At 37.9% G+C, this 16,733-nt stretch overlaps 3 protein-coding genes across 6 annotated transcripts; 2 read left to right on the top strand and 1 right to left on the bottom strand.

Annotated features, from left to right (window-relative positions):
- The first annotated feature begins 1,058 nt into the window (after positions 1 to 1,058).
- On the top strand, positions 1,059 to 6,273 carry LOC111498757 (AUGMIN subunit 8-like). 4 transcript variants are annotated; one of them, XM_023150145.1, is made up of 8 exons: positions 1,059 to 1,310; positions 2,256 to 2,404; positions 2,843 to 4,215; positions 4,495 to 4,614; positions 4,849 to 4,965; positions 5,048 to 5,137; positions 5,590 to 5,697; positions 5,979 to 6,273. In XM_023150145.1, the coding sequence occupies exons 3-8, from the start codon at positions 2,962 to 2,964 to the stop codon at positions 6,048 to 6,050; spliced, it is 1,761 nt and encodes a 586-aa protein (XP_023005913.1). In that variant the 5' UTR covers positions 1,059 to 1,310; positions 2,256 to 2,404; positions 2,843 to 2,961; the 3' UTR covers positions 6,051 to 6,273. The 4 variants fall into 4 exon arrangements, with proteins under 4 accessions (XP_023005913.1, XP_023005905.1, XP_023005896.1 ...); XM_023150137.1 differs by having other exon boundaries at positions 2,256 to 2,613; XM_023150128.1 differs by lacking the exon at positions 2,256 to 2,404.
- Positions 6,274 to 8,027: 1,754 nt separating this feature from the next.
- Positions 8,028 to 12,928, top strand: LOC111498781 (cellulose synthase A catalytic subunit 7 [UDP-forming]-like). Its single transcript, XM_023150156.1, is given in 17 exon segments — positions 8,028 to 8,136; positions 8,138 to 8,187; positions 8,189 to 8,279; positions 8,381 to 8,576; positions 8,661 to 8,842; positions 8,914 to 9,013; positions 9,112 to 9,232; positions 9,332 to 9,360; positions 9,363 to 9,588; positions 9,701 to 10,052; positions 10,149 to 10,412; positions 10,503 to 10,715; positions 10,809 to 11,010; positions 11,115 to 11,204; positions 11,207 to 11,310; positions 11,475 to 11,828; positions 12,025 to 12,928. Coding segments are annotated over 17 exon segments (3,195 nt in total). The 5' UTR covers positions 8,028 to 8,097; the 3' UTR covers positions 12,607 to 12,928.
- A 599-nt stretch (positions 12,929 to 13,527) lies between these two features.
- LOC111471980 (pentatricopeptide repeat-containing protein At4g30700) lies at positions 13,528 to 16,179 on the bottom strand. Its single transcript, XM_023117671.1, has 2 exons — positions 13,741 to 16,179; positions 13,528 to 13,684 (listed from the first exon to the last, which is right to left on the bottom strand). Exon 1 carries the CDS (start codon positions 16,133 to 16,135, stop codon positions 13,769 to 13,771), a length of 2,367 nt encoding a protein of 788 aa, XP_022973439.1. The 5' UTR covers positions 16,136 to 16,179; the 3' UTR covers positions 13,528 to 13,684; positions 13,741 to 13,768.
- Positions 16,180 to 16,733: the final 554 nt, after the last annotated feature.

Genomic DNA, 16,733 nt, shown 5'->3' with positions numbered 1-16,733 from the left:
CTTAATATTTATGCCTCACATCCCTTTCTCATTTTATTTAATTAATTCAAATCTGATTTTTTTTACTTTCCTAATTCATTAATACAAATAATAATAATAATAATAATAATAATAATAATAATAATAATAATAATAATAATAATAATAATAATACTTAAGCTTTATGCCTTACCTGGCTTATTTTAATGTTAGTGCAAACTAAATAGTGAGGCGTATCTAACAAAACACTATATGGTATTATAGAACTTTAATAACCCAAGTTCGATACTATGTAACTATAACAACCCAAGTTCACTGCTAACATATATTGTCTACTTTGACCCGTTACGTATCACCTTCAATCTCATCGTTTTAAAACGCGTCTAATAGAGAGAGATTTTCATACATTTATAAGAATGTTTCGTTCCTCTCTATAACCGATGTGAGACCTCACAATCAACTCCATTGGGGTCCAGGGTCTTGACTGGCACATCACTCCACCTCTAGTAGATATTGTTCGTTTTTGCCCGTTATATATCGCCGTCAGTTTCACGATTTTAAAAAGCGTAGAAAAAAAAAAAAAATCCTTTATAGCCCCATTATTCTCTTCCCATTCCACCTCTTGATTTGGAGGAATGAAAAAACATTTTTGTTTTGTTTGGATTCAATTAATGGCTGCCCATGCTCTAACGTCTCCTAAAAAAAAGTAAAAAAAAAAAAAAAAAAAAGTTATTTTATATTTTATTTATGAAAATTATTTGTCGGGAGTATTTTTATTTTATGGAAGGGTAATTTTTATTTGATAAAAAAAATGTTAAATAGGTCTTGTGTAAAATACAATTTGCTTTTGTGATTTATTTGACCTAGTTTGGAAAATTAAACGATTTATTTTAAATTAATTTATATTTTGAGTAATATCTTATCAATGGATCTTATTTATAAGAAAAGTTTAAGAAAATAGGTGGCGCGAAAGCAAACTGTCTTCCATGGTCCCTACCTTCTCAACAAGTCCTAAACATAACCGTTTTCTCATTTTTCAATTAATTCAAAAATTAATTAATTTTAATATTTTATGTTAAAAAAGAAGCGCTTTTATTTTTCTTCTCCCTCTCTTAGAACTTGTTCGAAAATCTGAACTCCATCAATTCTGCCCGCTGCAAAGAACCTTGTACGGCTAATTCTCTTTCCAGTTCTTTAAACCTTATCGCCTTCGTTCGTAACCCTACGGATTTCTCCGATCGAATTTCTTCTTATTTGCTTTAATTTTTAGTTCGGAATTTATTCGTCGGTGAGCTTTTCCGATTCGCCGCGTGATTGGTTTGGCCGTACTGGTGAGAACTTGTTTTCTTCAACCTCTATGACTTTCTTCTCTTTTCTCGTATTCGAAGTTCTAATTTGCGACTGAGGTTCTTAGATGATGTCGTCCTCCTTGAATTAGTTCTATTCGAATTTCGATTGAAATATTTCTGCGAGTTCTTTTATTTTTATTTTTATTGTCTTTTCTTCTTTTTTTAGTAGCTTCGGAGTTCGCAGATTCCGTTTTTGTTCTCTATAATAAGTTTGAAACATTTCACTCATTTCCTGTCTCGTGGATCGTCTGTAAAAGGTGTTGGATCCTTTTTTCTTTTTTTAAACTATAATTACTGAAATTTCTTTGTCGTATTTGTATTTTCTGAAATTTGAGTATGTCTCGTGGATTTATTTATATTCCTCTCTATGTAAGATCTCTGAAGCTATTGTCGAGAGATTTATATGAGCAGTAAGGGCTAGTATGCCGGTTTCCAGCATCAGATGCACGAATCTGTTGAAATCCTTTTAACTTATTTTATTTTATTTTGCTGGATTTCAGAAATTATTGCATTTATTAACAGCTGCACCTGAATTATGAAGTTATGAAGAGGAGAATATTAATCCGGAGAGTTCAAATGGAAACTTTGTTCTTATCTAACCTCGCACATAACCATGAATCTTAGTTTCATTTCTATGCGTTTTTTTTTTCGTGTTGACTTTGGTTTTGGTAATCAATATCGATTTATTACGTGCTATGTAAATTCTTAGAACGGACAAAGGTTCTCCTTCCACGTGGAGTGGGCATCCACCATTTGCTCACAAGCAAATTGAATGGTGTCTTGAATGGTATCTTGGGTCAAATAATGAGAAAAATGACAGTTGGAGTGAATGTTACCTTTTCAATTTCACCTGGTCCTTAGACCTACGAGTATTATATCTTATGAGATAGTTGGGTAATGGAACTTCTTTACTTTTCCAAGTTTCAGAATTGTTTTTAATGAGAGGCATTTATGAAAAAGAGAAGTTCGCAGAGAAGATGAAGTGAACCAAATGGCAAGGTCCATATAGTGAACCAGATAGTCGGAATGTACAGAATCATTCATGTTTACAGCCCAACCATCCATAGCCGAATAAGGTCCCGTTAAGCTCCACTTCCCTTTCTTATCCTGTTGTGACCTGCAAAAGCCCACGTACTCTATCCTTCCAGTTCGGGAGTTTCTAAGGCGACCCCTTTCCTTAAACGCAAGTTGTGTCGAAGCAAGACGAATTTGACGTTTATGCAATTTTTGGCAGTCCTTTTTTAAGCGGCCCTGGATACCCTACCTTGCCCTCGTCTTCCTTGTGGTGGTTCGATCTGCTTGGGTTGAGGGCATTGGTTGATTAGAAACTAAATTAATTCTAGTTTATTTGCTCTGGTGTTTCAAGTTCGCCTTTCAGTTGATTTTTTTGCTGCTGTAGACTGTATGTTCTCTGATTTATTTATTAGATTTTCGTTTTCTCTTTCTTTTCTTTAATGTTGGATTATTCCTTGCTTTTTCGTTCATTCTTTGATTGTGCATTTTTGTGGTGGCAGATGCAATGCTGGTAAAAGGATTTTTCTTTTCGTGAGTGCTGTTTTTCCAGATTCAGGGAATGCGAATTGTGTAGTTATGTGACGAAATCTATCACTATGGTCTGATTTCGATAGTTTGGATGGATGTATGCGAATCGGCGCGGGCATTTAGAAAGCAAACAGTAGCTGCGGCGCCAAGACAACCGTTGGTTCCTGCAGAAAAGAACAATGAAGTTATCACACGGTTTCCCTCGTGTTCCAAGAAAATGTCACCTTCTCCTTCATCGTTGTCTGGTCCTCGGCGTTGCCCATCACCAAGCATCACGCGGACGGTTCATACATCCTCCCAATTGGTTCTTAAAAGAGCTCAATCAGCAGAGAGGAAGCGACCGTCCACACCCCCTTCTCCAAGCCCGGCCGTACCGATTGATGGTTCAACAGCAGATTTACAGTTGCTATCGAAAAGAATGATTGGTGGTCGACCTGATAGCTTATGGCCCTCTACGATGAGAAGTTTGAGCGTTTCGTTCCAATCTGATACAATTTCTATTCCTGTTAGTAAGAAGGAAAAACCCGTGTTATCATCTCCTTCTGATCGAACTCTTAGGCCTTCTTCCAATTTTCCTTCTAAGCAGGCCGAGACGCAAACTGTTGCACGGAAGTCCGCGCCAGAAAGAAAGAGGAGTCCATTTAGAGGTAAAAATGGGCACGATCAATCAGAGAATTTCAAACCAGTTGCTGGGTCACGTACCCAATTCATAGATCAGCATAGATGGCCTAGTCGAATTGGTGCGAAAGCATCCTCCAATTCATTAAATTGTTGCGTGGATCTCGCCGATAAAAGAGTCCCAATCTTAAATAAGCCACTTAGAGGAAGCGCATTATCTTGTACGGTCGAGACTGTTAGCAAACCTCTACAGAAATCGACCAGTGGTGTTATGAGGCTATCATATGTTGATGGAAGGAGTAGAAAAGAATTTGAGGCAAATTCAGCCAATGACAGTTCAATGCAGGAATCTGCAGCTAACAAGGTTGTTTCGTCAAGTTTAGCAGACATAAAAATAACAACAAACCGAGTTGTGAGATATGACTCGCCTACTCTTGTCCCACGACCATCCTCTGTTACTAGAAGAGCTAGTCCATCTCGAATGACACCATCAACTCCAACTCCTCGAGCAATTATCTCATCACGAATCAGACCTTCAAATGCTACTCAACCCAATGTTTCAACTTCTGTTCTTAGTTTCATAGCAGATTTTAAGAAGGGAAAGAAGGCTACAAGCTATATAGAAGGTGCTCATCAGCTACGGCTTCTATACAATAGACATTTGCAATGGAGATGTGCTAATGCCCGCGCAGAGGCTGTTCTGCATAATCAGGAGGTGGCAGCAGAGGTAGGGTTTCAATGCATGTTGATCTTGTTAGATAATCGGCCCCTTTTGGCAATTACTTGTTGTTTTGCTCTGTTTGAACCAGACGTGATTCCTGTTACTTACGATTGAGAACAGTCTGAAATTTTGATGATTAATTTGCGAAGATATTTGCTACAATTGTTCACATATTTGCTTATGGTCAAGAAACTTAGTTATATTCTGACAGTCCAATTGCCGGACATGATTGCTTGTATACTAAAGTGCAAGTTAAAGATTAAGAACTTTTGTGCTTTGGTGCAGAGAACTCTTCTTGGCGTATGGAATACGACACTAAATCTGTGGGATTCAGTAATCAGAAAAAGGATCAATCTCCAACAGCTGAAGCTAGAGCTCAAGTTGATTTCGGTTATGAATGATCAAGTAATACGATTATTTCATTCAAAACCATTATATATCATTAGTTTAGTTTATACAGCACGGCTGTTTTACACTTTCAGTATAATACACATTCAAAACCATTATTCTCTTTTAGTTAATATGTTAAATCAGAACCTTTCTAGTCCTTTGAATATGGAGTTATAATTCCCCTCCTATTTGTATTTGAACCCTGTCATGTATGCTATATGATTTTTATGTTGCATGTGATTGATGCAGATGAGCTACCTCAACGAATGGGCTGTGCTTGAAAGAAGTCATAATCGATCCTTATCAGGTGTTATAGACGATTTGGAGGCGAGCACTCTTCGTGTTCCATTGACTGGAGGAGCAAAAGTATGCTACAATGGCCAGTAATTTGTTTTAACTATGGGGGAAACAGAATATTGGTAACTTACAGTAATTTGCTTGTTTACAGGTAGATGCGGGCTCTTTAAATGATGCTATTTTTTCAGCCGTTGAGGTGATGCAAGCAATGGGATCCTCCATTTGCTCCATGCTCCCAAGGGTAAACTTGCATAACTCCACCTTGAATGTTATCGATCTTTAATAGCTTGTCTCCACATCTTCCTTGAAATAAAGTGACTCTGCAAATGTTATGGACATTTACCAATCTTGTCATCTTATAATGCAATTGATGTTCGTAGAGCTTGAGAATTAGAATAAATCTGATCATACTAGCTAGAGGAGATAAAATTAATGATGCAAGTATCTAAACCTTTGTAAACCATCAAACTGCCTGTGATTTGGATTTCTCCCCCTCTTCTTTTGAGGAAATACGTCTTTTAGGACATTGAAAACGTAATTAATTGAATTGTTTGCTAATGTTTGGATGGGCAATGTTTAAATATTTATAACTATTTATACTTCAAACTCCATGGTCGGGAGCTTCAATGCTTTCTTTTCTGCTGTTCTAGTCTGTGTTATCTACTGTTCATCATCGTCTTATTTGTTTTTCAGGTGGAGATAATGCAGACGTTGGTTATTGAACTTGCAATTTTAGCAGCCCAAGAAAAGGCTATGCTTGATGAATGTATAGCATTGTTGGCATCAACAGCAGCTTTGCAGGTGGGGATTACATTTCACTGTCGTATAAATTGACGAATAGATTTACTTGTCTTGATCTTATTTGGAACCTTTTATTGTCCCACAAATCTCATTGATGGGAATAGGAAAAACTATTGCCCAAATTTTATGTATTTTGTTCACTGAGTTTTGGTTCATTCCTCTTCATGAAGCTCATAACTGGTGGATAAGAGCTGTTCATTTAACGAGAATAAAGTGCATATTGCAATTATCTATCAGTTTTTGCAATTGCATATTAGTAACAGTATGCCATTCGAAAGCAGGTTCAGGAGCAGAGTTTGTGGACGCATCTCATACAAACAAAGGAACGATTGGAAAAGGGCTGCCTGGTTTAGGCGTTTAAAGGCAAGCTTCCCAACCTGACCGGCCCTGCTAGGCTAAGCAAGCTAACAACAAAGCCCATTTTGTTACCTCACTGAAAGATGAGTCATTCTTCCAAATCAGTCTTCCCCCGCATGTAAATTCATTCTTTAGATTCTCACCGGGAGTTTGTAGCTGTAGATCCTTTTATTTATTTATTTAATTTTAATCTATTCCTCATTTAAAAATTTTCTTCAACCTTTTCCATTGCAAGAGCTCTCTGGCTTATTCTTTCCACCTTCAACTCCAGATCTGCTAAACAATTTCTCGAATATTTGATTATATTTTGTAGGTGGTGAAATAAGGATAATAAAATACCATGTCATTCCAATGGTCCTTAAACTTAAAAAATAGATATAGTTCTATATGATTTTTAAATTATTTTTGACTATTTGTTAGCCTAGTGCACAAGTGATGACATGGCAGCTAGATGTCGAGGTAGTAATGGCTGATGTGGCAAATTTAAATTAGGTGGCGATATTTATTAAATTAGTGAAAGAGAAAGTCAAAGACTAAATATTTTTCAAGACTTGAAAGAATTATAGGCATCGAACTCGGCACCACCTACAGCTGTGTCGAGATAGGAGGATTCTGTGTATGGATGTGTTCATGAAATGTATGTAGGCTGAGGATAAATGCTACTAAAATTGATCTCTAGCAAATCAACAGCTTCGACATCAACGTCAACGCCATTCTGAACGTAATGGCTGAGGCCAAGACTGCAGGGGTGAAGAACTCTGTGAAGGAGACGATTGAGTGGAACCCGTTGGTGGAGGTTGATGAACAATGAGCACGAGGACAAGCTGGAGGAGCTTGAGGGTATTTGTAATCCCTGTTAGACGAACACAACTCTCCACAGTGGTATGATATTGTCCACTTTGAGCATAAGCTCTTTTGTTTATAAACTCAATCATTCCCTAAATTAGCCAATGTGGGACTTTCATTATCCAGCAATCCCATCATTGAAAAGTGTATCAGGGCGGCGCTGGCGGCGGTCCTTCGATGAGTGACGATAATATGCTTGGTCGGGCTCCCTCCGAGTTCGCCAGTGGTTCTGGACCAAAGATTGAGAAGGTTGTATATATATATATATATATATATATTAAATGAAAAAGAAAAAAAAAATGTATTTTAAAACTTTGACAGAGTTATTTCATAATTAATTTATGTAATAATCAACTAAAGTTGGATAGATATAGTGAGCTTAGAGAAATTTATGCCTTGCTTTTTGTATGAAAATAGATAGAAGTAAAATAATAATAATAATATAAATGATTTATAAATAAAAAATAAAAAAAACGAGAAACATTGGGTAAAAAAAAGAAATGATATATAACAATAAAACTGGAGAGTGGGAATTAAGAGTAAGTTAATCAGTCAAGAAGAGATAGAGAGACAACAACATCCTTACCTAACCATTTGAAGTCCTTTTGGTTTACAAGTTTTCAAGTTCTTGCATTCTAAGAATTTTGGTCCTTTTTCACCTTATAATCATTATGGGAAAGAGAAAAAAATCGCATCAATACCATATAGTATGTAAATACTAATACTAATGTGCGTTACAGTTAGAAATAAGATAATGATTTATTAACTTTTACTTTAGCTTATAATGAACCAATTATGGGACTTTTGAATGATCACTAGCAAAGGTTAATGAGTTGACTAGCTGTAATTCATGAAGAGGAACCATTTGAAAGTAAAGAGAGACTGAAAGCAAAAGAGCAACGTCCCTTAAAGGATAAGATGAATACAGAAGTAGAAGAGACGTACATGTCAGCTGAACGGTGAGATCCCACGTCGGTTAGAGAGAAGAACAAAACATTTTTTATAAGGGTGTGAAAATCTCTCCCTAGTTTTTAAAATCTTCAGGAAAAATTCGTAAAAGAAAGTGCAAAAACGACAATATCTACTAGTGGTGGGCTTGAAGGGCTTGAAGCTGAACTTCAAGATGGGACTTTGACATAGCAACCAACTCACCACCCATTTCATCAGACACGTTAGGTGAAGGCAATTGAATATCTAATGCCACCCTATTCAGTCTCTACCTTTTGCCTTCATAAACACACGTTACTTGCTTCAAACTCTCATTTTTCATTGAACACTTAGTCTCCCTGTGTTGCTCGCCAGCCATGGAAGCCAGCGCAGGACTTGTCGCTGGTTCTCACAACCGCAATGAGCTTGTTGTCATTCATGGCCATGAGGAGGTGATGAACTTAATTGATCAGAAAGTGCAGTGGGAGAAGGTTTTGGTTTGTTTAATTGTCACTGATATGGGTGTGTATTTGTTTTGTTTTTTGTTCTGCAGCCGAAGCCATTGAAGAACTTGGACGGTCAAGTTTGTGAGATCTGTGGTGATGAAGTGGGGCTTACTGTGGATGGTGATCTGTTTGTTGCCTGCAATGAATGTGGTTTTCCAGTCTGCAGACCTTGTTATGAGTATGAAAGAAGAGAAGGAAGCCAACTGTGTCCTCAGTGTAAAACTAGATATAAGCGACTTAAAGGTGAAATACAGAACGAAGGACTATGCAATAACAAGTTTCGAGTTTTCTTTTTTCTTAAACTCTCTCTTTTTGGGTATTGTGAAGGGAGTCCGAGGGTCGAGGGAGATGATGATGAAGAAGACATAGATGACATTGAACATGAATTCAACATTGATGATGAGAGGAATAAGCACAGTCATATGGCAGAAGCTATTCTTCATGGAAAGATGAGCTACGGTAGAGGGCCAAATGATGATGAAAATGCACAGTATGGAAGAACAGAGCTAGTGAGTGGGCAAACCTTTCATTCTTTAGCCTCTGTTTGGAAATCTTTTTCCTAATTAATATTGCATACCAGGAAAATGTTGAGCTTCCTTTATCATCCCAGGGTTATGGAGATCAGATATCATCTTCTTCACTGCACAAACGAGTGCATCCATTTCCAGCTTCTGAACCAGGTAAATTTTCTGCACCCCATTGATCCTGCATTAAATTGTCCCAAAGATACATGAAGTTTTGTTATCATACGGTATCCGATATGCTTTAAAAAATTCAGGCAGTGGAAGATGGGATGAAAAGAGAGAGGAAGGTTGGAAAGATAAAATGGATGATTGGAAATTGCAGCAAGGCAATCTTGGGCCTGAACCTGATGATGCCAATGACCCTGACATGGCTATGTATGCTTGAACATTTCCCAGTTCAGTCTTTCTAAATTCAGATGTTTGAAACTTTTGTTCGCGGAACTCCATGTGTCAATGACTCGCAAACTGTTGCAGGATTGATGCAGCTAGACAGCCACTATCAAGGAACCAATAGCATCTAGCAAAATTAATCCTTACCGGATGGTTATTGTGGCTCGGCTCGTTATTCTTGCCTTCTTCCTTCGGTATCGGATTCTAAATCCAGTGCATGATGCATTGGGTTTGTGGCTAACTTCTGTGATATGTGAAATCTGGTTTGCATTTTCGTGGATCCTCGATCAGTTCCCCAAATGGTTCCCAATCGATCGTGAAACCTACTTGGATCGTCTGTCCCCTCAGGTAATATCAATTATACAATAGCCTTAAAATGCAAAATAATAATAATAAATGTGTTAGTTTGAATATATTTATCAAAATTTAGAATGCCATCATATGAATGTTGTAATGTAGGTATGAACGAGAGGGCGAACCTAATTTGCTTGCTCCAGTGGACATTTTTGTCAGTACTGTTGATCCGATGAAGGAACCTCCTCTTGTAACAGCTAACACAATCTTATCTATCTTGGCCATGGACTATCCAGTTGATAAGGTTTCATGCTACGTTTCAGATGATGGAGCTTCCATGCTTACCTACGAAGCAATGTCTGAAACTGCAGAATTTGCCAGGAAATGGGTGCCCTTCTGTAAGAAGTTTTCGATAGAACCTCGAGCACCTGAAATGTACTTTTGTGAGAAGATCGATTATCTCAAGGATAAAGTCCAACCAACATTTGTAAAGGAGCGTCGGGCAATGAAGGTAAGCACTTTTAACAAATAAACTGAGAAAGAGAAAAATATAGGAGTGCCACAATTGTGTCTAATATCAAGCCTGAAATATCTTTGGAGCATGTAGAGAGAATATGAAGAATTCAAGGTCAGGATAAATGCCCAAGTAGCAAAAGCCATAAAAGTTCCCACAGAAGGATGGATAATGCAAGATGGAACACCATGGCCAGGCAACAACACAAAAGATCACCCTGGTATGATCCAAGTCTTTTTGGGTCACAGTGGAGGCCCTGATGCAGAAGGGAATGAACTCCCCCGCTTAGTGTACGTATCTCGTGAGAAAAGACCAGGTTTCCAACATCACAAGAAGGCTGGTGCCATGAATGCCTTGGTAACTTGCTCAGTTCCAAGTTTCTCTCTTTCTTGACCCTAGTTTATTCATTTTCCTTCATCTAATCCACAGCATTTTGTTGAATTGCAGATTCGTGTATCTGCAGTGCTTACAAATGCTCCATTCATGTTGAACTTAGATTGTGATCACTACATAAACAATAGCAAAGCAGCAAGAGAGGCAATGTGTTTCCTTATGGACCCTCAAGTTGGAAAGAAAGTCTGCTATGTACAATTTCCACAAAGATTTGATGGAATAGATAGGCATGATCGTTATGCCAACAGAAATACGGTCTTCTTTGATGTAAAGATCCCATCTCAGATGTATTATATATAACTGCTCAAGTGACCAAGCGCTAAATATCATAAAAATAAACTATGTTTCCTTGTGATGCAGATTAACATGCGAGGTTTAGATGGAATTCAGGGTCCTGTATATGTTGGCACAGGGTGTGTTTTCAGGAGACGGGCTTTATATGGTTATGAACCCCCAAAAGGACCGAAGCGCCCAAAAATGGTATGCTGTGACTGTTGTCCATGCTTTGGACGTCGCAAGAAGCTTAAGGGCTCTAAAAGTGGGGTAGATGGAGATGCTGCAGGTGAGTACATTTTCTCAAACTTCAACTTTTATTGGCACTTGTGTCTTGGTGGATACATTACCATCAGATTGTGAGAACTCATAATCGCTTGCTGCTATGAGCAGCGATGGAAGATAACAAGGAGCTGCTAATGTCGCAAATGAATTTCGAAAAGAAATTTGGGCAGTCATCAATTTTTGTTACCTCGACTTTGATTGAGAAGGTGGTGTTCCACCCTCCTCGGGTCCAGCGACCCTACTTAAGGAAGCAATTCATGTTATCAGTTGCGGTTATGAAGACAAAACCGAATGGGGTACAGAGGTAATGTCAACAATCCTTACTTGAGGAAACATCAAAACACAACCTTCCTCTTTCCTTTCACTACTGACATGCTAACAGTGAAATCGAACAAAAAGTAATTAATAAATATAGTCTAGAGAAAGGTAAACTTGAAACTGATACCTGTATCATGTTTGTGTATGCAGTTGGGCTGGATTTATGGGTCGATCACAGAAGATATTCTAACAGATTTCAAGATGCATTGTCGTGGCTGGAGATCTATATACTGCATGCCAAAGAGACCTGCATTTAAGGGTACAGCTCCCATTAACTTGTCTGATCGGCTGAACCAGGTGCTTCGGTGGGCACTCGGGTCTATTGAAATCTTTTTCAGCAACCACTGCCCTATTTGGTATGGTTATAAGGGTGGGAAGCTAAAGTGGCTAGAGAGATTTGCATACGTCAACACAACTGTCTACCCCTTCACTTCAATACCACTTCTCGCCTACTGTACCCTCCCTGCGATTTGCCTGCTCACCGATAAGTTCATCATGCCACCGGTAAATATAGTAAAATTACAGTATCGCCAACAAAAGTGATTTAAGCGGAAAATATTAGAGAAGAGGAAATTAAGGAAGACATAATTAATTTAAAATTCACAGTAAACTATACATTTAATTATATTGTTTGATAAACTCACTTGGCAAAGTATTTTGCATCCATTGATGAAATTATCTACGGCTTTTTGACAAACAGATAAGCACCTTTGCAAGTCTCTACTTCATTGCCTTGTTTCTTTCCATTTTTGCTACGGGTATTCTAGAGCTTAAATGGAGTGGAGTTAGCATTGAGGAATGGTGGAGAAATGAGCAGTTCTGGGTCATTGGTGGTATTTCAGCTCATCTATTTGCTGTTGTTCAAGGTCTATTGAAGGTTTTGGCTGGAATTGATACTAGCTTCACAGTTACATCCAAGGCAACAGATGACGAAGATTTTGGAGAATTATATGCCTTTAAATGGACCACTTTGCTAATCCCTCCAACAACTATTTTGATCATCAACCTTGTTGGGGTTGTTGCAGGCATCTCAGATGCCATAAACAATGGCTATCAATCATGGGGACCTCTATTTGGGAAGCTTTTCTTTGCCTTCTGGGTGATTGTCCATCTCTACCCGTTCCTTAAGGGTCTGATGGGCCGACAAAACCGCACACCGACTATAGTCGTCATATGGTCCGTGCTGTTGGCTTCAATCTTCTCCTTGCTTTGGGTTCGAATCAATCCATTTGTGATGAAGACAAAGGGACCAGATACCAAGCAATGTGGATTAAATTGCTGAAAGTCTATCTCTTTCTTGTTATTTGATGTGTGCATCACAAGAAGATTCATGTGCACAGGCAGGAGACATGTGCATTCTGGACATTGCATATAGAACATGTGAACTGAAAGAATGTAAAGCACAAGAACGAGTAAAAGCAAGGGTGAAATTTTTGTGTAGTATGACTATGTGCCTAGTCTTGTGAACAAATGAAGATTGTTTAATTCAGTTTGTGTACACAAAACAGAACTTATCATATAGAAAATTACAATATTGTACCTCAACACCTCGTCCTCTGAAAAAAGTAAACAGTATATAAATCAGAACTGATGAGTGATTGATATGAAAGATCCAGTAAAAATTATCAATAGGCTTTATGTAAGAACAAATGTAAACGAAAGGGTAAGAAAATATATAGACAGAGAAATATGAAATTTCTGACTCAATAGACAGAGAGTATAACACCTCAAGGATTAATATCTTTGGAGACGCATTCCAAATTTTATTCTCAAATGCCACAATCTGACCTCCTGAGTATCCAAATATATAAATATAGATAGTTCATGCAAATGTTGTGAACAATTCATACCAAAACCCCTAAAAACTACGGTCTAGAGTCAATACCGTTTATTTTCCTTCCACACATTTTCTGAAGCAAGAGAATGTAAAGCCATGCATTAGGCGTCACCTAACTGCGTACCTACAGCACAGCAAGTTAATATTCTGCATTTATGATGTCATGAACAACATAATTGAAAGTCAAACGCAGTTAAACCTGAATCTGCTAGATAAAATACACTTTTCAGTTAGATATTTAATAAATGATACGGAAAACAAAGATGTGCAAAGTTGTATGAACGGAATTGTGAAGCAAGCCTCTGTGCCAGGACTCATGTGAATAAAAAAGCCTCAGACAGGAGTAACAGAATATGAAGAAACAAATGGATGGAAAATGGAAATCTGATAAAGGGGTTAAGTTGCTATCTCATACGTTTCTATCAATCTGCCGCAGCAGATCATTACATATCAAATGACTCTCCTAAATTTACTTAACCTTCTTTGGAAAACAATCATAATACCTATAATTAATTAACTACTTGAATCTAATACATGAAATTCCAATGCCTTCTGACTTTTATGATCCCTCCAATCCAATAATCTTAACTACCACAGGAGTGTTATTTCACCAGTAGTCTCCACATGAACAAAAACCATCTTTGAAATGATGAAATCTGTTGGCATCCCTAACCACAATCACTCTCTCAGTGATCTTGGATATAAACTTAGTTGCAGTATGACAGTCTAAACAAACTCGGAGGTTCTTAATAATCCTAATTTCAGTTCCGGGCTCAGTTGAAATAAGCCCAAAAGCAATTGCTAATTTTTCACTGTGGACATTCACCATTAACTCCTTCTCTTCATCCTCTACATCATGCAAAGCAGTAGTAACAGTTTCTGCCTGATATCCAGCCTCTCTCATCTTCCCTATTAACTTCTCTAGCATGGCATAAATGGCCGTGGCCCGAGGATGGGACTGATCTCCAGATGTGAACACATGTTGTTGATCATCAATCTCAATTAGAGTGCAACCAGGTGTCTTTGCCAGATTTCTCTTCTTAACAACTTGTCGTACTGAAGCAGCTTTGGGGAAGTTCCTGTCAGTAGAATATATATTAGAAAGCAGAACATAGTATCCCACATTCTCTGGGTCCAGTTGAAAAAGTCTTTCAGAAGCAACATGGGCTATGTCTGTATTCTTGTGAATCATACAAGCGCCAAGCAGTGCACCCCAAACAGCAGGGCCGGGTTCGAGTGGCATTCTTTCTATGAACTCCAAGGCATTCGTTAGCTGCCCAGCTCTCCCAAATATGTCAACCATGCAAGCGTAGTGTTCACTCATGGGCTGAAAACCAAAATTGTTAACCATAGAGTGGAAAATCTCATTTCCCTCTCTCACCAAGCCGGAGTGACTGCAAGCATATAAGATAGAGAGAAAAGTAACACCTGTCGGTGGAATCCCAGATTGCAACATTTTATTAAAGAGGTTTAGAGCTTCATTGCCATATCCATGGAGACCATAACCAGTTATCATGGCATTCCAAGTTACCGCATTCTTTTCTGCCATCAAGTCAAATAACTGACGAGCCTCCACAACGCTACCACATTTTGCATACATATCAATTAAAGCGGTTGTGACATATATGTTCGATTCAAGTTTTTCACTCTTAATCAAACCATGAACCCATTTACCAAGACTTAGAGCTCCAAGTTGAGCACAAGCCGAAAGTATACTGGTAACGGTGACAGGATTTGGACTGAGTTGAGGCAGCATTTCCTGGAACAGAGAAATTGCACTCTCTGTCAACCCATTTTGAGTATACCCTGATATCATCGCGTTCCAGGAAGCCAAACTTTTCTCCGGAGATTCATCAAACAGCTGCCTTGCATATTGAATTTCATTTAGTCGACAATAAACAGTAGTAAGTGCAGTTGATACAGAAGGTTTCGAAATAATGCCAATCTTTATGCTTAAAGTTTGAATCGAGCGAGTTAGTTGCAGATGGCTGAAGGGCGAAAATACTGGAATTAAGCCCACCAATGTGCTTGAACTAACACCCTGTCCGGAAGCAAGCAATTCCCTGAAGAGTGTCACTGCCGATCCAGTTTCATGATTGAAAGTATAACCAGAAATCATTGCGTTATAAGATATCAAATCCGGCTGATCAATCTGATCAAACAACAACCTTGCTTTGTCACTCTCCCCACATTTTGAAAACAATGATATCAAACCCGTAAGCACATAAACATCAGAATGGAGCCCTTTTTTTGAAGCCAAACATTGAATACTCATCCCTAGTCTATACTCCTGCAACTCCGCCACTGCTGTAAGCACAGCAGCCAAAGTTGTAGAATCAAATGGCAGCCCAACATGGAGCATGTCCACAAAAACACGTATCGAGTCCTCAAAATACGAATTCCTGGAAAACCCAGATATCATCGTGTTCCATAGAACCGTATCCCTCTCAGGCATTGCATCAAACACCTTACGCGCCATGTCGGCGCGCGTAAATTTAAAGTACAAATCAACAATTGCAGACCCAACAAACAAGTTCGATGCCACCCCATCAACAATCGAATGCGCGTGCAACAAGACGCCAAGCCTCTCATCCTCAAACTTCGAAGCAGCTGAAATAGCAAATGCATAGGTGAAATTGTCTGGCCTAAGATTAGTCCATTTTCTCAAATGGGTATAGACAGAGATCGAAGATTTAGGCAAATTATTGTCGGAGAAGCCTCTAATAAGGACATTAAACATGAATAGATCGGGTCTGGAGACATTGGCGAAGAGTTGGCGCACATGGCGAACGGCCCCGAGATCGAAGAACTTGTGGGTAAGCTTGGTGATCGAAGAGAGATCATAGTGAATGCCGTGGAGGATTAACTGTGCTTGGATTTGGAGGAGTTGGGGGAGTGTAGTAGCCTTGTTAAGAAGTGGGAGGAAGAACTTTTTATCTCGAATTACAGAGATGGTAGTGTTCGTGCATATCATCTGTGTATGCGGCTACGGCGCTCCCGATAGCTTCCTGATTTCGGTGCTTCCCTTAAATTTTTTAGTTTGGAGGCGGGAAGTTTATTTACAATTCCATTTCATGGCATTCGTCAATTACATTTTCACAACAATAAAAAAAAAAAAAAAATCAAAATCAAATTATATCCCAATTATAAAATTTAATAGGTTAAATTAGTAAAATTTGTGTTTACTTAATTTAAATTAATTTTTTTATTGTATTTAATATGACTTTTAAATTTTGTATAATATATCTCTACTCTATTTAAAATTTAGAACAAAAAATAATAATTTTTATTTGAACTTCATGAAAATACAAAAACATTTAAGATGATTATCTATTAAACAAAAAAAAAATTCATACCATAAACATATTTTACTAATGTTTTTAAATTCAAGAATAGTGTAAAAAATCTATTATTTTTCAAATTAAAATAAATTATTACAATAAGAACTTGAAAATTGAAAAAAAAAAAAAAAAAACAATCTCGTAATTTAACCAACAAAATGAAAATTTATAATTATAGAAAAAAAAGGAAAATAAAATAAAAGAGAGGAGAGAGAGAGAGGTGTGTGCTTG

Source organism: Cucurbita maxima, unplaced genomic scaffold (genome assembly GCF_002738345.1).
Source record: "Cucurbita maxima cultivar Rimu unplaced genomic scaffold, Cmax_1.0 Cma_Scf00002, whole genome shotgun sequence".
Lineage (NCBI taxonomy): Eukaryota > Viridiplantae > Streptophyta > Magnoliopsida > Cucurbitales > Cucurbitaceae > Cucurbita > Cucurbita maxima.
The sequence above is the reverse complement of the archived record's forward strand: the minus strand, read 5'-3'. Positions and strand labels throughout refer to the sequence as shown.